The following is a 26,683-nucleotide window of genomic DNA, read 5'->3' as shown; positions in this document are numbered from 1 at the left end:
ACTTGAGCCCCATCTTGGGCGAGGGAGCCGCAGTCGGAGCCCGCGCGCCCGGGGCCGGCGCAGCGCAGCGCAGGGGCCGCCGCCCGCCCGGCCTCCAGCCCGGCCTCCAGCCCGGCCGCCGTCCTCGCCGCACAGGGGCCGCCGCCCGCCTCCTCCGCCCGCGGCACCCGCCCGCGGCCGGTTCCGAGCAGGATGCGCCTGGCGCTGGTGTCCAGGTAGAGCGCGGAGCGGGGCGGGGGGACGCGGGGCCGCCTGGGCCTCGCCCGGCCAGCGCGGGGCCCTCGGGCGGGCCGGGCCGCGGGGCGCTTCTGCCGCCGCCCCCTGCCCGCGCCCGGGCCGCGCCCTGCGCCCCCCACCCGGCGGGCCGGGCCGGGCCGAGCGGCAGGAAGCGCGGAGCGGGGCCGGGGAGCGGCAGCAGCAGCAGCAGCAGCAGGAGGAGGCCGAGGAGGCCCCGCGGCCCGGCGCGGGAGGAGGGCTGCGGCCGGGGAGGAAGAGGAGGAGCGGCGCCACCGCCCCCCGCGCGGCCCCCGAGCGGGAGCGCCGCGGCCGGGCCCGCCGCAGGGCAGGAAGGCGCCGGAGGATGCGCGGCAGCGCCGGGGGCCCGGCCGGCACGCCGTGACAGCCCGCGCCGCCCCCGGCCGGCGCCGCGCTCGCCGCGCCCCGGCTGCCGGAGCCCCTCCCCGCGGCGGAAACATGTCCAAGATGCCGGCCAAGAAGAAGAGCTGCTTCCAGATCACCAGCGTGACCACGGCGCAGGTGGCCAGCAGCATCACCGAGGACACGGAGAGCCTGGACGACCCCGACGAGTCCCGCACCGAGGACGTGTCTTCAGAAATCTTCGACGTTTCCCGAGCCACCGACTACGGCCCCGAGGACGTCTGCGAGCGGAGCTCCTCTGAAGAGACTCTCAACAACGTGGGCGAGGCCGAAACTCCCGGCAGCGTCTCTCCCAACCTCCTCCTGGACGGGCAGCTGGCCGCGGCTGCTGGCGGGGGAGCCGCCGCTCCGCCAGCCGTGGCCCCCAGCGGGGGGGCTGTGCCCAAGAGCTCTGCCGTGCCCCTGCCAGCTGCCGCCCCTGGCGCTGCCGTGGCAGGAGGCAGCGGCGCTCAAACTGCCTTGCCCTCCACAGGGCCTTCTGCAGCTGCCGCCCCTGGGACAATGTCTCAGACAGTGGCTGCTGCGTGCAGCTCCCGCTTCAGGGTGATCAAGCTGGACCATGGCACAGGCGAGCCCTACAGGCGAGGACGATGGACGTGTATGGAGTACTATGACCGGGACTCTGATGGTGGTGGTGTCCTGGGCAGGACTGGAGATTGCATTAGGCACAGTAGCACCTTCGAGCAGGCCGCTCAAGAGAGGGACAGCGGTCTTGGTGCCACAGGAGGTTCCGTCGTGGTCTCCGCTGTGCCAGCATCGGCACATGGCCCTGATTCCATAGCTGACAGTTCCCTTACTGCTGTGTCGCAGCTGCTCCAGACAGAGAAGATGAGCCTACAGCAACCTAGTTTTGTCATTGGGCAACAACAACAGCCACAGCAACCCATAGGTGGGGCCATGCCTCAAAGTACTGCTCAGCCTATGTTTTCAGGGGCTTCAGTAGCAAATCAGCAAATGATGGTGCCGCAGCAATCGCAGCCACAAGTGAATACGCAGAGTGTTGCACAGGCTGGACCCAATGGGAAAGGCATGGCACCTCCAAGTGTAACAATAGGCCAGCCCAGCATGCCTGTGGCACAGCAGCAGGTGCAGCAAGCGAGCATACCAGTGACTCAGCCTCAACAATTTGCTTATTCTCAGTCCCAGATTCCACCACCCGTACATCTATTGCCGACGCAACCTTCTGGTCAGTCTGAATACATGCAACACATGACAATTATGCAGCCTCAAGGAGCTATTCAACAAGCTGCTGCAGGCTCTGTTCCAAGTACTGTGGCTTCCAGCCTGCCTGTGGGCCAGGTGGCTGGCCAGAACCCCTCACCTGTGGGAGCAGCTGTGATGGGGGTGTCGGCGCAGCCGGGTGAAGCGGTCGGACAGGGATCGGCAGTAATGCAGAGTGGCCAGACACAAGCTGGTCAGACTGCCGTTCCGCAACCAGGAGGTGTGGTGCAGCAAGGGATTGGACACGCGGGAGTTGTGCAACAGAAATCTGTGACTCAGCATCAAATGGGTGGAAGCAGTCAAGTGTCTGGAATGCCTGGTGCTCCCCATGCCGTGGTTTCTGGAGTTCAGAACGTGCCTGCAGTTGTGCCCGGTACAAGCGTGCCTAGTGTGTCTACCACTTCTGTTACTATGCCAAATGTCCCTGTTACGCTGGTCCAGTCGCAGCTGACTAGCCACACTTCTGTCAGTAGAAGTACCGGTGTTGTCCAGCAGCAGCATGTCGGACACTCCCTAATACAAGGCGCCCCTAACGTACCTACGAATCTGCCACAGTCAAACCTTGGACAGTTTCAGACTCAAGCTCAACCCATAGTAGGCCAGATCGATGATACTAGAAGAAAATCGGAACCCCTACCTCAGCCACCACTTTCTCTTACAGCTGAAAATAAACCTCTTGTGAAGCCTCCCATTCCAGATGCTCTAGCAAACCCTCTTCAGTTACCTGCGAGTACTCCTATGAACAGTCTTGCCAGCTCAGTGTTTGGCATATCTATTCCCGTTGATGGTGATGAAGACAGGTATGAGTTATTTTTTAACACCATAAAAATACCTTTTAGTAAGGGTTAAAAGAATCCTTCAACTTACTCTCAAGTTTTCTATCAGTTCATATTTTTCAAAAAGTCTTAACTGAAATTTTGCTTTTATCGAATTGTACAAAACAGCAGAGTGTTTAGGCAAGTAGCGAACTGTAATCTTTCTCAGGCTGCAATTATGATTACTTTTCTCTCAAAGCAGGGCAGAAAAGGGCAAGAAAGCTGCTTAATGCACAAATAATTCGTCTTCTGAATCAAAGTGACTGAAAACTGTCTGCCCTCCTACACATAATTGCTCAGTGCGTGAAGAAGTCTGTTCGCTCCTCTCCTTTCCCCTGAACTTCGTGTAAAATAGCCAAATGACAGCTGGGTTAGAGTAACGATCCACTGCTGTATTGCACTGTGCCTTGCTGTCTGAGGGCCAACCAGTTGAGGTATCTTGGAAAACTTACAAGCTTCTAGCACTGATTCCGTTTTTTAAATTATCCTGCATTTTACATTACCAGTCAGTGAGGCAAGTACTTGCATCTGGACGTGCGTGTTAGGTGCTGACGTAGTGGAAGCTCTACAGATGATAGCTCTTTGAATGAAAAGGATACCACTTACACTGCTTACTTGAGTGAAGTTGTAGACACAATGGAAAGCAAGAAAATGTATTTTGAGGTTGTAATCGAAAAATAATTAAGAACTGTCAATTTTAGTTATGTAGTGTAGCGTGTAATGTGAGAAGGCATGCTGAAGGGCCTGAGAGAGGGACCATGGATTTCTTTGATTCTCATAGACTTGTCAGACTGTTCTGGAGGGTAGCATGATGACTAAAGCTGTGCTTACCGACTGCTCCTTTGAGAGGACTTCCAAGGAAAGCAGAGTTTAAGCATTGAGTTCATGTCATTAATGTTTATTGCTGGGATTACTGCATTTTGGGGGAATGAAACACATGTATATGTGTTATACTTGTTTGTATCTTTAAAAATAGGAGTAACACCTTTATGAAAAGGTCTGATATGCCTAAATTATCCTTAGGCCTTCCCTTCCCTCAGAAGAACACCAGACTGTATGATAATGCTGTCAGTGTTGCTTCAAGTGCTTTTTAGTAAAGCTGCTGCACGTGTGGGGTCAGGGTGTCTTGGGTGGAGAAGGTACCCCAAAGACAAATTAGTCTTTTAAGAGTTAGTTCTGCAGTAACAACAGCCTTGTGCTCACTATAGCTTTGCCTAGCTTCATTTCAGGTGGTAACCTTCCGGATACCTTTATGCAAGCAAGAGCTGGCTTGAAGGCAGCTGAGTTTTCATTAAAGTCATAGAAGGCTTAGTTCTGCAGTTAAATTTTTCTGGTGGTTGTGCCTACTTTAAGTGGGTTCCTGACAAACTCTTCATAGTGCAAATCACGTTTGATTTCAGCCTGGTATTTTTAATAGCTCTGAATATTTTTAAAAAAAAAAAAAAAAGCTTGTTTTTAATCATGTTAATGATTTTCATTTTGCATAGCTTGTAATATGTAATGTTTATATAAAGTGTGGAAACAGACGTGACGGTGACAAGTGAATCCCTTACCTCATGGTGAGGGGAAGACTTGTGTGACTTAGAGCTCTAAGTTGCAAACTCTGTGTTGGCTACTAGTGAGACAGGTCTTGGTAGCCATGCCCTGAACAGTGATTTTTAAAAGTTATTTTTGTTTTGTTTTATTTGAGGTTGAGCCACCTTGCAGCACTGCTTTGTGCATTGCTAGCTTCCGAAGCTTTCTCCGAAACGTGGCCACGAGAGCCGCGAGTGAGAAACAGGAACGGATCGGAGTGCAGTGTTCTTTGTACGTGCTGCCCTACGACGTGCAGTAGGGAAACTAACTTGTGGTTATCTTGAAAGAAATGCGTACTTCTCAGTTGTCTGCTTCTGCGCTGGGTGATAAAACCTAGTCATTTGCTGAAGTGGTGCACTGAGCAGGAGCTCTGTGGTGTGTGTCTCTGCCAGCTTGGAATAGCTTGATTTAGTAGCAGTGCTGGTAAGTAATGAAAGCTTACCCTAAACAGGCCCACGCATTGCACAACGTAGGAGACAGAGATCTAAGTTTTTTTACTTCCACTGTTTTCAGACAAAGGAGAAAAGCCTAACAGCTTGTTAAGCACTGTTTTACCGCTTAATTTATATTTGCTTTACTCGCTGAGAAGGCTTTGTTATAAAATGACTGCTTGTTCACTGTTTTCCTCCTTCTCCTGCTTTTTTCCTTTCCAGCCATTTAAATTACACCATTACTCCCCTGGGCTTATTCCCAGCTGCTTAATGGTCTGAAATCAGTGGTGAAATAGTTAATGAAGACCTTCAAGTGTCATTAATAGGCTGAGGGTTGACACTGCGATAAAACTAATAGGGCGCAAAGGGAGCTTGCACATGGTGAGTCACTGCTTCAGGCTGCCTGCGGGTTCAGGAAGTTAACGCTTGGTTTTGTGTAGAGAATTTAGTTTGTGATTGCAAGAGCTAGAAACTCTGTGGAAAGCATTTTTCTTTTCAACCATAGTGTGTGACATTAAGGTTGTAGGCAGGTGTCTGCATTTCTTCTGACACCTTTGACTATGTTTAAGCACTTCTACATGCTTGAAACTTCACAAACTTGTACAGATTATTCTTATAGTACTGTTCTAAAATAATGATTCATCAGGGAATACTGTATAGCTCTAAATATCCTGAGTTCATCTAGTAAGTCCTTCACCACTTCGAATATGAAGAGGATCTATTTGGTAAAATAGTTTAGGGAGAGACCTCTTTCAAAACAGTCCGAGAGCTATAGTAAGAGACAGAGGCCTATTATAAGATGCTGGTCGGCTCCAATGTTGAGAAAAAGTTCTTTGTATTCCTGTCTTACGGTCTACTGTTTTAAATTGTCCCACATCTAAAATTGGAGTGGAGGAAGTGATGCATACGCACATTGAGGTGTGAGGAGATGATACATGTATAGAACTATTTATCTGTAGATGTAGAACTGATTTTTTTTTTTTTTTTTTTTTTTTGCAAGATGTGTTGCCTAAAAACCTTCAATTTCCTGCCTTGATAGTCCATTACACTTTCACGGTAATATAAATGAAACTGCAGTTCCTTCTGTTGACCTGCTGAATAATGATGAATTGAGTAACCATGAAATCTTACCGGGGAAGGGGGTCCGGAATAAAAAAGCCTTTGACACATCGCAGCCTTCCTTTAAAAAGCAAAGCTCTGTAACTCAGCTTAGGTATCAAAATCACTAAGATGTTAAAAAGAGAAATAAATTCTGTACAAGTTATGAAAGGTCTACTGCATAACGTTTCTTTCCTCTCAGTGTGTCTACAAGTAGAATAAAGTGCAGCAGTATGCAAGGATTGAGGAAATGCTACTCTTACTGAGCTAGATGTGGACGTTGCAAGCCACTTTAAGTTTAATGTCTGCCAAATGCTATGAAAACAGCTAGAACTGGATTTCATGTTCACATCAACTAGCCTTTAACAGCAGCTTGTTTCAGGATCAGCATATGTCAGTTCTTCATTCACCTTCACATCCATGTGTACCCAAATTTGTAGCTGACAGGCATAATGTTGTAGCTGCTTTAATATTTTATTTTGGCTCTTGGGGGAAGAGAAATGTGTTGCCTCTGTTAAAAGAATGTTACTGAGAAAGCTTGTTCAAACCTCCTGCATGTTTGGCAGACTTTGGGGGCAAAATATTACTAGGCATGTTGGAAAAGGAGCAGAGTATAGATCACTTTCCAGAGATAGCTGACCAGCTTGAACTGTGCCGGCTGTATTCCAGGAATGCTAATGAATGGCTGCAATTGTGGACTGTCAGCTGCAGCAGCTAAACTGTTGAAAACCTGGCTGTACAGACCTCTTCACAGCATACATCTCTGCTCAGTTAAATCACTTTTTTGTGTAGTGTACTAATTGTTGCTGACAAAGTATAATTGTTGAAACTGAGCTCTTGAGACCCTATTCATAATGTAAGGAAGAAAGAAACGGCATAGGAATGGATGTAACTTTGGTGTCATTTTTTTATGTATTGCCCTGGATGCATATTTTGTTGTACTCCTGAAGAATGAGCGTTCTGCGCGTGCATACCAGCAAGCAGTACTTGAACTGCATTGTTAGTGAATTCTGTCTCTTCCTTCACTGTGTTTGTAAACTTATTAAAACTCCGAACTCCACTGCAGCTAGGGATCTGAATGTGTTTTCATCTCCCCTAAAGGGCTCTGAGTAAGAGGGTTTGCAGAGGCAGGTGAGAATGAGATGCAGGCGTGCTCTCGCAGTTCAGTGGCCAGAGCTGCAGCACTTGGAACACAGCTGAGACGGGACCTCCGAGGTGGACGGTACAGGGGGAGGTATCCACGGACAGTTAACGCAAATAAAGCTGCAGTTGGTTGCGTTCATGTCTTGTACTTCCTATAGCAAAAAGTTCCGTAAAGTGACTCTGTCACAGTGTTTTCTAGATTATGGAAAGCTTAACATGTATGTTCTTGAGTGTTCAAAGGAGTTTAAACAGAAAATTGTGATTGCTTGTTTGGCAGTGCTGTTTTCCAGTGTACACTGTTAAATGCCTTTGTTGAGGGCAAATCCACACCGTCTGAAACCTAATGAGGTATAATTGTTTCAGAGGAGATGGTTATTAAAAGGAAGAAAGGGGGGAAATACTTGAAAGAATTTCATGAACTTAAACAACTTGGCTTGTTCTGAAGACTGCAGTATACCGGCTCTGAAATAAATGGTTCTCTGTACCTTATACTCCCAAGTATTTTGCTCAGCTGCTGTAGGTTTGTTTTTTTTTCTACTCACTACAGCAGAGTGCAAGTTTTCCATAGTCAGCCTCTTTCTCAATGCTGTTTTGTATGATAGAAATAACAGCATATGTTTCATGGGAGCTTTTTTGAAAGCTCTCATTAAAAGCTGAACGTTCAGGCCTGTAGGTTTGTTGAGCTAGGCAGGACTACTGAGCTACTGCCAAGCTACCGGAACTGAAATTGCTCTCGGACATGCGCGTCCTCCCAAGTTCCTGATATTCCCTTACAGTAAAGGGTCCATTAAGAGAAAAGGAACTGTTCCTTGTGACTGTACTGGTTATTGAGTATCACCCTGTTGCATTTTGAGGTTATGTTTTTTCAGTTATAAAGTTGATGATTAATAGCTTCTGCTGCTCATGGGGGAAAAAACAAACAACCTTCATATATGCATTTTGTGTGTTAGCAAAGATTCTTTAAAATTCTGTGAAAATTTTACTGCCAAAGTAATGAGTATTTCAGTTCTGGTAGAGAAATCTAGATTGTCAGCCTCAGGTGTTTACTTTTAGTCATGTATTTGACAAACTGTAAAGATAAAATTATTTATAGTAAGAAGGTTCTCCAGGCATAAAAGGTTGCTTGAAGTGTAGTGTCTTCATTATTCTTCTTAAAAATCCCTTTATTTTTAAAGTTATAAATTCAAACATGTATTAAGTGCTAGTAAATGCTTTGTGTTACAGGATAATCTATTTTTACTCACGTAAGGCAGGTGAGTTGCCTATTCTGCCACATGAAGGACAGCTAGATGCTTGTCTTCTTACTTTGCCTGAAAAAAATTATTCCAAGAGGTTTTTTGTATATATGTTCACCCTCTGAAGCTAGGAATAATATTTGTATCATGACAGCTTGATTGAATTCTTTTCTCAGTGCAGTGAGAAGGTGGAAATACTGATCAGTATAACAGCGCTGTCAGCTGTCTAGCACAATGACAGCTGGCCTGTTGGTGTGGTGCTCCTTGGAGTTCACAAACCAAGAGAGATCTGTGTCAATAGCAGAAGACACCTACAGAATGGGACAGGCTGGGTTTGGAGGCACCTGCAGGTTCTTCTGCCCCAGCAGGGCTGCTGAGGGCCATGTCCTGGCAGCTTCTGAAGGTCCCCAAGGAGACCCCAGCACCCTGTGGCACCCACCCGGCACAGAAGCATTGCCTAGGGGCCACAGGGAGCCAGTTTGTGCCCAGAGCCCCTGCCCCTGGTGCTGGTTTGGAGGTTGCAAGGTCCTTGAACGCCTTGACCAACCCTACAGTGCCTCTTTAAATAACGTCTTGAAGCCAAGTGGTAGCTCTTATGCTGAGTGTGTGTTTGTTATAATTACAGCTGAGTGCATGCATGCATGAAACAGGTTGTAAAGAACTTGTAAATGGTATAGAAAGGCAAAGAAGTGAACGTGCAAACTGTGCCATCCATAGTCTAGATTCTAATATCCGCTTAAAAAGCGAAGTACTTAAACCTGTTTGCTAAGAGATGCTTTCTTGACCCATGTCACATAAATAAGGACAGGAAGGATTTTGCTGAGTCTCCTTGAATCTGTTTCCCTTTACTTTTTTTCTTTCTCACAGATCTTGAAATAAATATTGTTGTCAAAGAACAGGAACTACTAGTATTTATTGGTAGCTAAAATATCTTAAATTGCTGTACTGTAACTTCATGTGCAATGTAGTTGGGGGGATTTCAATTCTGGGCTGTTTTCTATGAAAATTAATGTTCTCAAGCAAACTGTTCCCTCTGCAGCGCCTCTTTCATCAATAATCAAACTGTTCTTCCTTTCATCAATAGGTTTGATGAAGTCTAGTTTGTGGGCAGAGCAAGCAGTAGGAGCCTAATCCTCTGTAGTGATAAGTTCATATGTATTGCTAAATGCTTTCTTCTTCAGCAGCCAAGCTGAGAGTAGAAGTCAAGGTAATTCTCTTATTTTGAGAACTGAGTATGAAAGGAATAGTTGAATTTCGGAGTATTTTTCTTAAATGTAAATGTAAAAGATGAGCACTACTTGAATTCTTAGGCAAAGTTCCCTCCAAGAATGATTGTTAACCTAGTGCAGTTACAGACCTCTGTTATTTAGTTACGTCTTACGATGAGGTGCCTCCCTTTTATCAGTTCACAGCTCTGTGCACAGAAGTGTGCTGTCCCACTGTCCTCATTAATTCTTGCCAATGTAATTGAGCTGTAACTCTTCCTTCACAGAGACGTTCACTCATGCTTTCAAAAACTGTAATAAAACCAAGAGAGAAGTTGCGCTTTTCACAGTCCTGTGTTCTACTGACTTGGTAGCTTTTGCCTGCCAGATTTTTTGTATATACAAAGTGACATTAATCAGAAAAAGCCTTGAATTTACTGGTGGCAAAACTCGGTAGACCTGAGTGAATACTTAGGTATAGTTGCACCTAAGACATCTCATCTGGTTAGCTTCTCTAAAGCAAATGTACGGTGTGACTTGTAGATATTAAACTACTTCAGAAATTTGTTTGAATTTAATGTTGCCTCAAAAGGTTCTGGTACTTCAGACAAGATTTTCCAAAGTTGATAGTCAAATTCTATAAATAAATAAAGCCTCACAAACAAAAGAAACATCATCATAACAAAAAAAAAAAAAAAAGCATGAGAAAATCAACCAAGCAACCAAGTGCACATGGGGAAGAAAACTTGCTATTAGACCCTAATTCAGTGTGGAAGTGAGGCTGGGTCACCTGTTGTCTCACAAAGCACTCTCACCTCAGGTGTGTCTGTTCCCTAATGCTATGAAATGGTGTCTGATCTACGTTGGAACAGGACTATCAAGGACTTCAAGTATGTTTTAAAATGTAATGGTGAGTCAAGTGGAAAAGTGTTTTCTGCAACTATGCATTGCTGTAACAAGTAGAGAATGTTGGCATCCCTTCTGCGTAACTCAGGAAAATGGTGATCCTGCCTGGGAGGGCACGGTGGAGGTACCAGAGACTGCTTTGTTCAGAGCTGCGTGCAAGTGCTCGGATTATTTGCTGTATCCCTCTGCTGTGACCATTATTAATGTCGATCTCACCTGCTCAGTCCATGCTGTATTCTCACCTTCAGTTCTTTTAAGTGTTTTTACTCTTTTCCCTGGCGAATGTCAGGACTGAAGAATGTTACAAGCGTATTTCAGAGTCCAGGCCCCCAGAGCAAGGGCAAGCTAATGCCATCATTTCAACAGACCAAGCGGATGGCAGCGAAATGGCTCTGTCAGACTTGCTTACTCTGACCACTTGACAGTCATCTCATTTGCTTTCTGCTTAGAGAGCTCTAGTTTGTACAAAAAGAAATATTTTCCAAAATCCTCTTGGTGGAGAAGATTCAGGCTACTGCTCTGATCTTTCCTGTGGAAAGGAATAGGCAACTCTGGTAGGAAACTGGAGTTTTTTTTCTCATACCTTAAATCCAAACATCAGGAGTTTGAGGTGCAGCTTAGTTGAAAGCAAGCTGTTAACGTCAGACTGATGTTGCATTTCAGGTGATACGTACTTTAGCTCATTAGCTGCAGTTTCATCATTTCTGGAAGCATTGAGAGGGAGTGTACAGCTTGTTTGTAAAGCATCTGAGGCATTGTTGGTGCTGCAGACAGTATCCTGATTGCTGCTGTGCAGTACATCCGGCTGTTCTATCTCCTTCATCTTGAGTTATGTTGCAAAACTCCTGTTAAGCATGTCCTATGTGAAGTGATTTTTTTAGCAGTTAAATTTGTTTCTCTTGATTTTTCTGGTGGAGGTCAGACCTGTGCTGAATGCTTTGTTTCCGCTTAATGATATTTTCATTCACAAGTAGACCGTGAACCATAAAGTCCACGGTGGTTTGGAGCCACTGTCCCAAAAACAGTCATGCAGGCCACTAATGTAGTCAGCCTTTCCTGTCACAATAGTTAAAATGCATCTAAAACTAATTCTTGCTGTTGTTCTCAGCATATGTATTTCAGATATAATGGCTTTAAAGAAGGAACTGTGTAATTAAACACAACTTGATAGCTTTAATCTTTTTTCTCCTTCTTTAATTCCACATTGACTGCCCCAAGTTTAATATTTGCCAAGTCTCTCATGTAAGCTCTGTACTCTGGTTACCGTGTTTTGTAGGTAGAATATCCGGAGATCCCACAGTTGATTTATAGTAGTATAAATAAGAAGTGGAACAGCTTTTAAAAGAGGAGTGGAGAAGGAATTTTGTTATTAGGCTAAACATGATCTTAAAATGCAATAAACTTTGCAGGGAGTTTCCTGATAAGCTATTGTTAAGTGACAACAAAACCCCTGGTTCAACTCCTAAAGGAACCACCCCAACTGTTTTCATCTGAACACCAAGTGTGGTCAGTCTTTGCAGGCTGTAGCTCCTAGGTACATAGCAAGCTACTAGTGAAACAGCCTTTTGGTGATCAGTACAACGTGGAACTGAAAACTAACTTCTGTTTCAAATGCTTCTAGGCAAGATAATCTTGTATAAATTTTAGAAGTTTTTTCCGTGTTTTAATAAATATGGCTAAATAATGGTTTTATTTTACAGATGCATAGTCAGGTTCCTATAAACTTCTGTGCAGAGGATAAAGAAAGAGAAGCTTGCTGCTGAATTTCCTATCCTTCTGATGCAAGAGCATTACTCTATAATTAATGACCTTCTAAGAACAGGAACACAAGAATATAGGGTGCTTTACTAATACTTTCTCATCTTAACATGCTAGAATATGAGCTTTCTGTGCAACAAAGAATTTGGTTTTAGTGATCATCACTCACTTTCCACCAGAAAAGCAAATGAACTATATGGTTGAAATGAAAGGCAGCTTGGCTTCAGAGTATAAACTAGTCTTTCTTTACTACTTTATATTCTGTTTCATAGTTAAATTTGGTTCCTGTAGAAATTAAAGTTCTTCCTTTGAATAGAATCCAAGTTCTTGCTAGTGATCTCATGAATTCTCAACGAATTGTGAAAGATGGGCCGATGGGCTCATCTGGGGATGTAAGGGCCTGGAATCTTTTTTGGAGCAACAGCTATCACCAAGGATGGGAATTCCGCCATTACTTTAAGAATTCTTTTCTATTCCTTACTGTTTGCATGGAAAACAATTCTGATGTGTAATACAAACTTCTTCTGCAAGTTAAAACCCCCAAACCCATAGTAATTTTATTGTGCTTATACCCAACAGGAATGAGATTTTTCTGTTCCTTTGCAGATATTTTAAAGTACATGAAGCCTAGAACTGTTTTCCATCTCTCTTCAGTGCTTAATTTTTCTACTTTTGGTACTGATTAACTGGGGGAGAGGGAGGGAATGGAAAATAACATCTTATAGTGGTCTTACCTGAACCTTGGTAGGTTTATATCCTTCTGGACAGTTTGCATCTGAAACTGTAAGAAATCTAGGTTAGGGGCCAAATAAAACAAGACTTCAGTTAGTATATGCATAGCTTGTGTAAGACTGAAATATCACAACTTCGATACTTCTGCTTAGATTCTCTTCAGTGGAATTGCACTCAACTACTGATTCCATGTTTTGTAGTTGTGCTGCTGATTGTTGCTACCAGAGCATAATACTTCGTGCTTATCCTTATTGAATTGCATCCTTTTTATTTCAGACCATTGCTCCAATTGGGCAAGATCTTCCTGAATTCTATTCCTGCTGTCCAGAGTGCTTGCAGATCATCTGCAGGTATAAAGGTAGTCTGTACTCCACTGCCCAAGTCGTGGATTAAAGTTTCTTATAACAGACTCGGAGGAGACCCCTGGAGAGCTCTGGCTGATGCATCCTTCCCTTCTTCCACTGAACTTTTGGAGAGCCACGTGTACAGAGTAGTTGATCAATTGTGGACCCACTTTGAATAAGCCATGATCTTAATTACAAAGATGTCATGCAAGGTGGCATTAAAAGCATTACTAATTTAATAATAATTAGATCTTCTGTATTCTTTCTATATGAGGCCTGTTAATTTTTTCATAAAGAATTTTTGGTTCACATAAGCTTCTAAAATGGCAATCCATGCCAGTTTGCTGCTGTATAGGTAATAATAGGTGGTTCTATTTTGCTTTGATTTTCATCTGAGGTATTGAACATGGGTTGTCTGACCTGTTAGTTTCATGTTCTTCACCTTCGTGGGTACTTTGGCATTTTTACTCTTCTGCATCATCCCTATCCTCAGTTAATCACTGATACTGAGACAAAACTGTCTGAGGTGGAGTGGTATGAACATTTATTGCGACACCTTGAATAATTCTTGGTATTCTTCAGGTATTCTTCCTTTTGTGGCCTTTAACTGCTGCTGTTGGCCAGTAGTTGAAGCATGCTCAGCTGTGTAATGAGCAGCAATGCTCCTAGGCCTCCTTCGGAGGTGGGAGGTGGAAACAAGGCCGCTGTGGGTCGTGTTGGTAACTGCTACTTCCAGAGCCAGTACCCTTATTCAAATGAAAAAGCATCTGTCTGTGTACTTGAATATTTGCCAGCTTTCCTGGGCATGCTTTCTAGCAAAGCAGAGCTCTCTCGAGTAAAGTTTCAATTTGGCACATGTGTCCCCTGATTAACAACAGTGGGAGGGAGGATACCCTTCCAAAGGTGGGGGGAGAGGTCAGACATTGTTTAGACTTCCCTTTTGAAGGGACAACTTGATGTTTCAGGTATGCAGAGAACTGATAAAAATGTCATCCTTTAAATTTAGATCAAATTTCTGTCATGCTAAAACTGTTGTTAGAGACAGTTCTGGAGTGCGTAGAGAAGACTGGAGTTTGTGAGCGTTTAGAGGAAAATAAATCTCCTGTAGGACTTCATCACAGAGAAATGGACTCTTGTACGAAGCGAGATGCAGTTTAAATGTCTAACCTTGCTATGCTAGTCAGCTGTCATAGGCTCTGGATCTGGGATCAAGCCATCCTTGGGAACACCTCTTCTTCTCCAACCAGAGATGGAGACTAATGCCTGGTGGGGCTCCTCCGGTGAAGTGCTGGGGGCCGCACGTCTAGCTGGCTGTTGGGCCCTGCTGTGTGTCTGCCAGCAGCTGGGACTGAACCTTGGTGCCTGCTTCTGGGGAGGGAGCCTCGGGAATCGGCTTCCCTGGTCCGGGCGGCCCCTGGGTGCCGTGGGGACTTCTGGAGTGCGGCGGCTGCGCTGCAGGGGAGGCTGCGCTGCTGCTCTAAGCAGTTCTCTCGCTTGTTTCAGCAAGCTGAAAGGAGTTCGGTAATTCTCCAACCCTTCACAGTTTAGTGTGGTTAAAAACAGATGCCTCAGCAGTCTGGAGCTCAAACATCAGCTCAGACCTGCATGTCAGACATCGGTTACTTCTCTGGATTTGCTCTTTGTATTGAGCCACCCCCCATTAATGTCTTGAGTGAGGTAGAGCCGCAGAGTAGGAAATGTTAGTTGTCTAAGGTAATATACCCTGCTGCTGAGATTTTTTTTTTTTTTGTAAAAATGAGAATTTAACAAGAAAACTTGCTCGTGCTTTTTCAGATATTTTCCAGATACTTGCTTAAGAATTGTGAGAGTATATTGCATATAGGGTGTCAGTGCAAAAATAGATTGTGTGAAATATATGCTGTGTGGTTGTGAGCCACAACCTTTCAAAGCTAGCAATAGGTTTTGCATGATGCAAGTAAATTTATCCTGGGAGATAAATGACTTTTTGTTTACAGTCAATTTATGAGGAAGAGACTTCTACATATGCATGAGATATCTTAATTAGAAAGAAGAGGTTGGGCCTCATCCTTCCTTTAAGCAAAGGAGTGCTATTGTGTCTGTAGATGCCAGTTACTTCCTATGTTATGTCGCTGTATCCTTTACCTATTGTGCTGCTACGTACTGCTCCTCCCTATAATTACTTGAATTAATTGTCACTCAAGCGTGCAATACTTAGGAAAACATAAGTTCTAACATGAAATCATGGTATTTGGTCAGTTTGATCAAGCAACATCTGCAGCAGGCTTTAAGCTACATTCATGGAGGGTAGAGAGTTGAAGGTAGGAGATGGAGTGACAGACACCACAAACAAGCGATTCCTGATCTGTGCTGAGACGCGCGCGTTACTAGCTACTAACCCTGCTAGGCTGTTTGTATACAGCTGTCATGGGAATCGAGGTACTGCAGGTTAATAGTGTCTTATGGAGCTGCCTCTGTGATTTCTTATGATTTCAAGTATACATACAGTAGTTGTGCTTAAATGGGAATAGTTACCTTGAAGACAGTTGTTTTTAAGAAGTATTCTTGCTGCAAACTTAGAAAAGGGATGGACACCTGTGCTTCTAACGTTGGTATGAGCTTCTGATCTTAAAACTGCCTTCAAAAAGAAGCTGAGCCAATTCTAGCTCTTCTGAAGATTGTTCAGTTAAGTTGTTAAATTCTTCTCCAGGGCTGGCACAGCTACACCAGTGTCAGGATAGACAGCAGTACTGATGAGTTCTAAGCTTAGGTGTAACGCTGATACAGCTACTAGCAGTGGGGAGTTTTGACTTTGTGCTTCCTCTGGTATCTTATCAGCAACAAGTCTTCAGATGAGTGTTTGGATAATTATGGTCTTCAAATTACCCTCTTGGTATAGTTGCTATCTGTGGGCAAATACGCACTGAACAAGGAGGGTCAGGCTGTCTGAAGGGTTTGGCATTGGTGACAGAACTTGTGCCACCGTGTCCTGTGTTCAGAAAAGTTACCAGTCTGCTGGAGCTTGGCGAGACCCAGGGCAGCAGCTGGTGCTCAGCTTTATGGCTCAGCAAGGGGCCCAACAGCAGGGGAAGCGTGAGGACAGCTGTGACAACCGCTTACAAAGGTAGCGAGATCTTCAATTCTGTATTTCAATTTTAACTTAACCTGTTCTTCAGTTTTCATCTTTAGTAGGTTTAATGTGGCCTATTTAGCTCTGACTCGGGAGTCCAGTTAGAGAACTCCTGTGTTTCTAACATGAAGTAGGGTGTAAGGTAGAACAGATGCACTGGGTAGTGTTCTAGAGCCATTTTGTGAAATGCCTTGAATGTAGGTATGTACAGCACTAGGGTGCTACGCAGATTACCTATAGGAGACTGTCAGCATGCTATGAGATGTTTCATTAACAGCTTTTACTGTATAGTCCTTTACAGAAGCAACCTAAAATAGCATGAAAATCAGTAGGAATTATGGAATCAATGTGTCTTTAATGGAAACTCATAGAAACAGTAAGGACTTTCAGCCAATCAATCTTTTCTTTAGGGATTCTCTAAAGTCTAAACATGTGGACGAAAACTTAACCTGTCTGGATAGCTAAATTATTTTGGTAGAATAAGAGTTAGTATTTATATTATATATCCATTTTCAATATCTCTGTTTGATTCTTGGATCTCATAGGAATCCGTCAACTGCATTCTACCAAGCGTTCCATTTCAACAAGTTACGTGAGTCAAAGACCTTCTGGGATAGGTATGAATGCTTAAATATGGAATGCATACATGCTGAGGTATGCATGAACGGCTTTGCTCTATGCAAGTTTCTCGTCATTTCATTTGCGCAGAACTGTTGCTTGTGTCCAGAACTTCATGTTGGACCTCTGTTGCCTGGAAGTCTGAAAGCAGACATGGAGTTGAAATAACTGTAACGAAACTTATAATTGAAGTCTGAAATGCTATTTTTCTTTTTCCTTTATTATGCATGCGTAATACTTAAAGTATAAGCTGAAAGAGTTTAATGCTGGTCAGCTAATAGCTGGCCTTCAATAAAACATTTTACAGCTTCCTTAAAAAAAAACAAACAAAAAAAAAAAAACAAAAAACAAAAAACAAAAAACAACTACTTTGACATTGTGACTCTTAAGTCTTATGTCAGAAAAAAAGGTTGTGAAAATGTATTTAAACACAATTTTAATAAAGTTAAAATCTTTCAGGCTTGAGGCCAGGAAAGGAAGCTTAGTGGCTTGTTTCATTCTGCTGAAGTTAAACTAGATGGGTAACAAACACAAACTGTGACAAGGTATGAAGACAAAGTAAGCTTACTAAGTTGGCATTGAATTCATGGCGAGAAACTGCAATGAAGTGCAACAAAGTCATATTTGTTACAGATATGACTCGCCAGAGATGCATTACTAATTCATCAGTAGCTGCAAATGGTTTCTTTCCTGCACTTTAATGATTTTGAAGGTGTTTTTTTTTTTATTGTCAGCATTAAGTCCTAGTGACTATGTGACTTAATGTTTTGCGATGCTCTGGCCTGTCACAATACTGCTTAGCAAGCTCTGTGGAGTATAGATCTTATTTTTATTTATTTATTTTTTTTAAGTATTGGTAACAATTTCATCACTACTGGCTGCATTTGACTTGAGAGGCTCTTCAACTTGCAAAAGCTTAACTGAATCCTTTGAAGTTTGCTTGGCAATAATTTGTATATTTTACAACACTGATGCTTAAAAGTAATGCTAATGCATCCTGCTGTTTTTTGTTAAAGTGCTAGCTTTAGGCCAAGTTTCAAAAGCACATCTTTTATTGTACAAATGAGTATTTTTGTGTTAAGCTCTGGATGATGCCATTTCTATGTATTTATGGGACAGTGTTAGTATTTATGTTCGAGGACTTAGTTAACTGAAGCAAACTTCAGGGACTTGAGTACAAGTTTGGTACGTAAACCAAAAATGCACTGTAAGGTCTATCATTTATCTGTTTCTTATTTTTGTCTAACTTGAAATAATCCTTAAGATGCAGAAGTGGATTGAAAAAACCCAAACAACTAAAATTGCTAGTGATTACAACTGAGACAGATATTAGATTCATGTATAATGTCCAAAACAGGCACTGGAAATGTGAAATACAGGAGGAAAAAAGCAATATAAGTGGCTTCTGAAAAATAGTCTTGTATCTTTGTTGAACACTTCATAGTGAAAGCAAGCATTTGTAAAAGTGTTGAAGCAACTTCATCAGGGGTGGTACAAGCATTTCCAGTGAAAACCTGACAGGGGAGCTGAAGCCCAGTCCGTGCTCCCTCTCTGGGCCATGGGCATGTGGAGGGAAGCCCCAGCAGGATGGAGCCAGCAGGCAGGGGCAGCCTCCAGTGCCAGCAGGAGCCTGTTCTCAGGCCTGGGATGTCTGATGGCAAGTTAAGTGGTGTGGGGCTTCTGTGGTCTCAGGTTTGTGAAAGAAGTCTCTGCCGCAAAAAAATGAAAGTCCTTCCGAGTTCCTCAGAGTCCTTGTTTCCTCATCCCAAAACTTAGGGGTTCATGTGCTACAGAACATAATGATCTTAAACCTGGTCGTAGGCTTTTTAACTGTGTTCTGCAGCTCCTTCAGAAACAGTCTATGAACCTCAGGGATTTACTTGTTAGGAGAATTTAGTGCAAACATAGAAGAAAACTTTCCTATGTCACTGTAGTATTGTTGTGAACAAGTACGGATTGTTCTCCTGTGAGCAGCCATCTCCTGGGACTGTTGGAAGCCAGCGAAGTAGCTACGTGCTATCACAATAGATACATATTGCTAAAAATTCTTGACTGAAATAGAGGCAAGTATTTCTCACTAATACCCCTCAGCAGGGAAGAGTGATGATAACATTCAAACTGTTAAATAGTAGTGAAATGAGGAGCCCTGCAAATATTTTCCCTTCTTAGTTTTCGCCTAGGCGTTGCTCAGGGCATGAGTCTCAGCAGTCTTTTTGACTGGCACTGTTACTTCAGAGGATTAAGAAGGGGATTGAGGGCTTTTTGGCATATCCATATGAGTCTGGATGATGGCTGTGGGGCCTGATTTCCTTTGTGTGGTAGTGGTAGCATAGGAGCTTCACATGGATTTGCCTAAAACAGCCATTGTTGTTGGTAAACTTTTAATTCCAAGCAATATTATTAAGTTTCCATTGCATTTTTATGTGAAGCATTAAACATCCATGAATTTCAAGTGTTGCAGGAGATCAGTTAAACATGCCTTAACTCCTTAAAGAATAGATAAGGCTTCTATGGGGAGACTAAATAGTTTGGCTAGGGGTAAGACATAGAGGTGCATAGTTGACCATGGTAACTCCCCAATGAGGGGAAAGAATAAGTTAACATGCTTATTGTTTTAGTTTGAAATTCACTTACAAACAGAACAAATACCTCTGAAATACCTTACTGATCCTTTCAGAAAGGTTACTTCAAAGTTTCAAAGTGGCAACAAGGAAGGAGCTAGGGGAGGTCACCTAGTTCAGGGATGTCTCAGGTTGTGGTTTATGATGCCATCTTTTCCACCTTCAACTAAAGCAGGATAGATCTAGTGCTGGAGTTACCGTGTGTTAGCTGGGGGATGTCGCTTGCCACCAGTGTACCTCTTGCTGTTGCTTCTGCAGGTAGTCTTCCCTGCTCTCACAGGGTCAGCAAAGCTGAGTGATAGGCGTAATGTATCTCAAGGTGAGAGGTGGAAGTACAGTGTCTCTTGATATTAAATTAAACAAAAGGCAAGAAAATGCAAGGAAACTTGTGCATTCTGGGAGTTTTTGGGGGATGACTTCCCCGCAACAAGTTTCTCTAAGGTAGTATGTCAATAATCAGTAATGTGGCTAAACACAGAACATGCTCTTAAACTGGAAACACACAAGCTTCAAAACTGGCTTGCAACGTCCTGTCACTAGGGCTCGCAGTCTCACTTAAATGTGGAATGCTGTTACCTGGTGTAGTTCTTGACAGTGCCAAGGTGGGCCTGCGTATAACTCATCTTCCTAATGCAGGTAATGCTGATACAAAATACGTGCATTACTGAGGACTGGAATCTGTAAAGATGAATGTTGGTTTTTGAACCATACGGAGTGAGTTAAGTTGTAAATGCCTTTCTTCTTAAACTTCGATTCTTAGTCTTTCTACCTAGCTTTCAAAGCAAATTGTGAAGTTAAGTACAAATCTCTTGGAAGAATGATGGGTCTATCTAAAGTCACTGATGGTGAAAATACTGACTGACCACAGTGGTGTCTGTTGAATTCACCATCAAAATGGATTATAATGCATCCATCCTTCAGGTAGTGCTGAAGGTTAAATTTTCCTCCTACCATTAACGAAGTCAACGTTAAGGCATTAACTTTCTTTGCTGTCTTCCGATCTACTGATCCTCAATTTTTACAGTTACTTTATTCACTTTCCTTTGAACAGTGTCATTCAACTTTTTGGAATAGTCTATAGTAAGCAAGTTTTCCTGAACCATAGAATTACACTTTACAAAAAAGCACTTGTCTGATCACTGTGCAACACCAATACTTCCCGTAATTTATACACTGGCATATGTTGTGCTCACAGGCCTACCAAAGAATTGTTTCACATTATTATAGCTTGATGATGATACTGAAGCCTCTGAGTAACATCTTTCCATACTTGTGGGATACCGTATCTCCACAGGAGAAATTTTTGTAGCAGTGAAGTCAGAATTGTACTGAGGTTTTAACAATGCGCTGCCTTCTGGAAAGTGCAATTGCTCTATATTAAATATAGCATACACTGGAAATCAGATGTGCACTTCGACTTACCAGTTCTCTTCTTGTTTTCTTCATTTGTGTGTAAATGGTGGTCCAAGAGGCTTCTCTTCCCTGTTTACAAGGCATTTGAAACAAAATAGTGCTGTTCTTGAGTTGCATATACACATTAAGAATATTTTTCCTATGTAAGGAATTACGAGGTGCAAGCTGTAAGTATTGGATAAAACACTTTTATTCCAAAAGCTGCATACCTGATGGTGTGCTATAGCTAAGCAATGTTATCAGTCAAATCCAGTTTTGCCCATGGTCTTCTCAAAATAAAGCGTGAAAACTATATTTAAGGCACTGGGATTTTTTGAAATAATCTAAATGAGGAATTTCTCAGACTAAGTAGTTTTTTTTGTCTATCTGCTGTGTATGGTAGAAGGGCCTTCCCCAGAGAGAGGTGGTTAAAAAGCAAAACTGTAGTTGTGAAAGCTGACGAAGATTGCTGCAAGTCTCACCTTGGTGCGGTGACGTCCCCTGGCCGGCTCCCTCACCCCGGGGCAGGGAGCTTTCCCCAGATGTTGCAGGTCTCCCAGTCTGCTGCTGCTCTGCAGTGTTGCATTTCCAGCAGACACCGGGGAAGTTGAGTCTCCCTTGACAGCAAGCGCTAGCAATCATGACGCTTACAGCTGCTTGTAGATAATCTTCTCTGCTTCCTCGTCCTGGTTGGCTGCTCTGTAACATGCTCCAGCCACAGTACCTCCCTCACAGCCCTTTCCCCTGACTTACCCAGGGATACTCAACCCCTCCTAATGCAGAGGGCTACCCCACCTCCTCTCCTTCCCTGCCTGGCTCTGGAGCAGCCTGCAGCCATCCCTCTCAGCGCTCCAGCTGCACAAGCCATCCCACCCATCTCCAAGGCCTAGGGTATCAGAGCCCTGAGACTGAGCTGAAAGTGCTGGTTCCCCCTGCTCTTTTTCCCCCTGCTATGTACGTTTGTGTAGAGGCATTTAAGTTGAGCCCCTGCGCAACTGGAACACATTTCTTGGTAAATGCGTGTTCAGCAGCTTAGTTACAGATGGCAGGCTTTGTTTACTTTACCAACAGAGGCTGTTACTTTCTGAGTCTCAGAAGCTAATTCCCTTTACTTGTAAATGATCAGTGCTGGGTACCGGCTGTTTTTGTGGGACTCTGTAAAATGGGCTTCCCTGAAGTGACGTGTTCTTTCAGCAGTGAGCCTTTGTCTCACATACGTAACTAGTATTTATGACCACCTTGCTGATACTCACTGTAAAAAGCTTTAAGTATCTTTTGTTAGTGTCTGGTATCAGCGAGTGTTATGTATTCTTAAAGGGGCAAGTTTCCAAGCCTGACTGCAAACCTTCCGTTTTTCCTGTATATTAACTTTTTTTTTAATGTGGCTGCACGCTACTGATAGCAACTTCCTCCTCTGGTGGAGCGTATCAGCAGGTGTCACTAGCAGGCCCGGCAAGTAGTCCAAGAACTGCAGTCTTGTGTCTGGCACGGAGCTGAGGGCTGAAGTTGGATCACCAGGACCTAGTATTAGGAGGTCAGGCAAGGATAGTAAGGGATGACAGAAAATTCGCGTGGCTTGAATTTATTCTGTGGCTGCTGTGGATGTGTTCCTCTGCTGAATCCTGTCTTATGCCCTGGGGTGGGCTACACCTCTTCTCCACCTAGAGAATCAGTCTGGAGGAGATCAGGGGACACCCCCAGATTTGTGTTTCTATGTTGTGACTTGAAAACAGCCAGCCTACAAATATTAAGACCTGAATTGCTGTAATCTGATATTTAAAGATGTAGTCCAACATCTTGTTTCCCACAGTAAATCTAAAAGCCACCTGCTTTCTTGTACCGACTGAGATGTTTTGTCGGACTGCTCTGCATTCGTATGTCTTTTGGAACAAGGCTGACTCATAGCTGCAAGCAGGCAAAGGGCAGTGCATTTTCTAGATCATTAAACATGATCCACTGAGAATTCACTGAAACTGAGTAAATGCTCTTGTGGAATTACAGGTCTGTGGACGTCTTATACTCCTATTGACTACCGCTGCTTGGTTGCAAAGTAGTGAAGGCAGTGCAGATCCAATTATTTCCTAATGGGAAGTAATCTTCAAGTAAAGCCAGAGAACAAATATTACACATTTTTTTTCACTGCTTTATAAAAGCAATTTAGCAGAAATTAAACTAGAGGTAAGGACCTCATGAATATCCCATGCCCATTTTCCCCATGAAAGAAAGCTGAAAAATGAGCCAGGGAATTACAGCAGTTCTTCTACTGTCTATTCAAATGTGCTTTCCTGTGTTATACCTGTAGTCCAAGGAATTGCAGGCTGAAGGAGCAGTGTCTCGTAAATGCTAAGTCTGTCCTAGGCAATACAGCCGGGGGAACAATACGTGGTTATGCATTGAACCTTTGACCCTGAAGCTCTAGCCTTTCAGAAAACATGTTCTGGGAATCCTATGGGTGCCGAGCTTTAACCCAATGATACGGTAATGCTCACAAAGTTTTCTGTTTATATTTACAGTGCATCTGGTGCAAGTGTTGTTGCCATTGACAACAAAATAGAACAGGCAATGGTAAGTAAAGAAACACAAGCTATTATTTCTAATAGGTTCAGCAGTTTGTCATTGAGCATAAGTTTCCAGCTGTTTTGTCCTACAAGTCAGTAACTTTCCTTCAGTTGGGTCAGATGGAGAAAAAAAGGATTTGTTTGAAAAAGGGATTTTATATATAAACTATGGGATGACCACAAACAAGGTATTTCTTTTAACGTTTAACTTAGTGACATTTTGCTTATGCTTGTCACTTACATTGTTGGCCCAAAAATGTTCTTAATGATTTTTTATATAAATTTCTGTGAACAAGCTGAGACTGAATTTAAAGTAGTGCTGAAAATAGCACGAGTCTCTTATTTTAGTGATGTTCATTTCTGTTTTCTTCATTGTCCGTTCTACTGTGCCATCCTTCACAGTTAGTTCAGCTTCAGTTAAATTCAATTTGATTTTTCTTTGCCCTGATTTAGGGGCTTTCTTATTTCTTGACCTTTGTATACCTCAGTGCTTGGGATTCAACACAGGATTCCTACCACCAGGTCAAAACTTCAGAGCTGATGCTTCCATTCTGAGTAGCTGCATAATTTTCGGGCTTTGTTTTCAGCATAACTGGGGTGACAAGGCTTCACGCAGTGGCAGGTGATGGTTTACGTGTACTGCAGTCCTGCCTATTGAAGCTGTTCATGGGAGAAAGCTTCATTTTAGCAGCTAACGCAGGCCTCGAAGGCCATAAGGATAGGGTAGTACCTGAAGGTTACTGTTGTCCTAATATTCTGTAGGATTATACCTACATGCAACATAACAAAAAGACCCTTTCAGAAGTTCTGTATCTACTCAGGTTACTGTAACTTCATCAGTATTCCTTGTTCTTCAGTGGGGGGTGAGGTGGGATAGAAGTCAGTTATAACAGAAACATGCTTAGGTGGCTGTGTGCTGGAACGTGGTTACTGCTGAATGCTGCAAGCAAAGCTTTGGATGTATGGGCCACTTTACAGTGAGTTAAAGCACTAGGTTAACTGTTCTTGAAGGCTAATTTGTTCAGGCTAATCATAAATTATTATTTATAGTAAAGCAGTGAATTCTGGGCTTGGGGTGGAATGGCACTGTTCTTCCAGTTGGAGTAACTGTCAACTTGTTCTTTGCAGGATCTAGTGAAAAGCCATTTGATGTATGCAGTAAGAGAAGAAGTGGAAGTCCTGAAGGAACAAATAAAAGAATTAGTTGAAAGAAACTCTTTACTTGAACGAGAAAATGCACTGTTAAAATCTCTTTCAAACAATGATCAGTTATCCCAACTTTCAACCCAACAGGCCAATCCTAGTAGCACTTCACAAGCGCAAGCAGTGATAGCACAGCCTCCACAGCCAACACAACCTCCACAGCAGCCGAATGTCTCCTCAGCGTAAAGCTTTCTTGCCTCGTTTAAAAACAAAAAACCTGAGAGCAGTCTGTCCTTGTGTGCCACTGATGTTCTTTCCACTTTATATGAAAGCAAGTAGCCATGCTTCTGTTGTGTGTTTGGCCTTTTCAGTATTAGACAATCATTCTCCAAGAGCTTTCCCTCACTGATGTGTTATGAAGTGCAGTTGGTGTCCATTATGTCATCAGTGCACAAGGGGAGTGGTAGACAGAGTTGTTAATGCAGAGAATGCATTTGCTTGGTGTGCCGGAGTGAGGTCTTTAAGAGCTTTGGTGGCTCTCCGAGGTTTCCATTGCCCGTGGATTACTTTGAGCCTTGCTATCTTGTAAGAAGTAACAATTCATCTTAAGAGCCACTGTTCTTTCAATATAAGTAACATTTGCCTACATTAGTTTCATTTATTTGTTTTATTTATTACAGGGCTGCTATTTTCATAATGTACATGAACAATGTCACAGAACTTTTTTAATTTTTTAATAAATGTATGTATCAGTAAAATGATAGATGGGATTGCGTTTAATAGACAAAATGTTTAGGCAATAATTGAACAAAAGAATCCTGGCATATTTCTAACACTAATGGCAATTTACCTTTGGTATTTATTTACGGTAGTAAAGATCCAGCTTGAATGTAAATTTTGTATAGAGTGTAAGTATGAAGACCATAGTGCATCTGTACAGGTAGTCACCAGTTATTGTGATATAATAAATAATTGATGGGCTATTTTGATGAAGAAAACTTTGCTCATTTCTGTTTCTACTTTCTAATAGAGAGAAATTGCCACGATTCCTCTGCTTTTTGACATTTCGTATAATTTTTTTTTTTGGGTGGGAATAAAAAGCTGTGAAATTGTTCAACCTACTTTGTAACCAAAGAAGCAAAGCTGTGTAATTGAGTTTTTTTTATTTTATAATGCACATTCTTTATGTATTTTTATTTAGTGTTTTCTCATTCACAACTTTCTTTGCTGTCTAGCATGATCTGCATGACCTATAATCTTTGAACCACTTTCGTACCTCATGTTTTTATCCAGCACTCTTATTGTAATATGTAATAGTCTGTGAACAATGTCAAATAAAAAAGAAAGAACAGCTGGTGTTGGTGGAGCTGAGCTAGTGTGCTATGCACTAGTTGTTTAAAAAAAAATGAAGTGAGCCATCTTTTGTTCATTTAAAATGGTGTTTTGAATTTCGTATGCAGAAAACGTTTTGTTACATTGCAGATTTTAATGTATTTAATAAATGCAACATGCAGATTAAGTGCAGTGTATACTGAGTATTTAAATTAAAAATGTACATTTCATAAATACAGTTTCAAGCGAGACCATCATTTGTGTAAACTAACACAGTGTGTCAACTTGATGTATAAATATATATTTTAACACATTTTCTGAAATTAAATTGCAGTTTTGTTGAAAATTCATGGCTGTAGATGTTGTTACAATGTAACTAAATTCTGTAGCTTTTTTAAATTCTGTATTTTTAATCAAAACAAAGACAACTAGGGAGCCAGTGGAATAATGCTGAAATTCTAACTGCAGTGCTGGAGTTATAACTGCTTTTCTTGCAATAATCTTGCTGTTTTTTGTTTGTTTTTTTTTTGGTGTGGCTTTTGAGGGGTGTTCTGGGAACAGCATATTTCTAATGTGGTCGGTGACTCTACTGGTTTGTTCTTGTACCAATCACGACGTGCTGAGGTATTGGAATGGTTTGGTATTGTGGTGACAAAGCCAATCATTTACTTTTGAGAAGGTTCTCCGAAGAGCACGCTGCACAGCACGCCTTCCCCAAGCACGGCGTGGGGCACAACTGCGAGCTGCTGTTCCAGAGCAGGCGCTCTGGTTTGCTCCTGGGCCTGTACCT

At 42.9% G+C, this 26,683-nt stretch overlaps 1 protein-coding gene across 8 annotated transcripts; it reads left to right on the top strand.

The window, feature by feature from the left end:
• TSC22D2 (TSC22 domain family member 2) lies at nucleotides 1-26,683 on the top strand. Of its 8 annotated transcripts, none has more exons than XR_014318088.1 (5): nucleotides 1-2,678; nucleotides 13,053-13,134; nucleotides 16,775-16,846; nucleotides 23,374-23,425; nucleotides 24,547-24,632. XR_014318088.1 is itself a non-coding variant. In XM_082766776.1 (5 exons), the coding sequence occupies exons 1-4, from the start codon at nucleotides 694-696 to the stop codon at nucleotides 23,412-23,414; spliced, it is 2,172 nt and encodes a 723-aa protein (XP_082622902.1). In that variant the 5' UTR covers nucleotides 1-693; the 3' UTR covers nucleotides 23,415-23,425; nucleotides 24,547-24,685. The 8 variants fall into 8 exon arrangements, 7 of the variants coding, with proteins under 7 accessions (XP_082622902.1, XP_082622900.1, XP_082622904.1 ...); XM_082766776.1 differs by having other exon boundaries at nucleotides 13,053-13,126; nucleotides 24,547-24,685; XM_082766774.1 differs by lacking the exon at nucleotides 13,053-13,134 and having other exon boundaries at nucleotides 24,547-26,683.

This window comes from Aythya marila, assembly GCF_965140915.1.
Source record: "Aythya marila genome assembly, chromosome: 9".
Lineage (NCBI taxonomy): Eukaryota > Metazoa > Chordata > Aves > Anseriformes > Anatidae > Aythya > Aythya marila.
The sequence above is the reverse complement of the archived record's forward strand: the minus strand, read 5'-3'. Positions and strand labels throughout refer to the sequence as shown.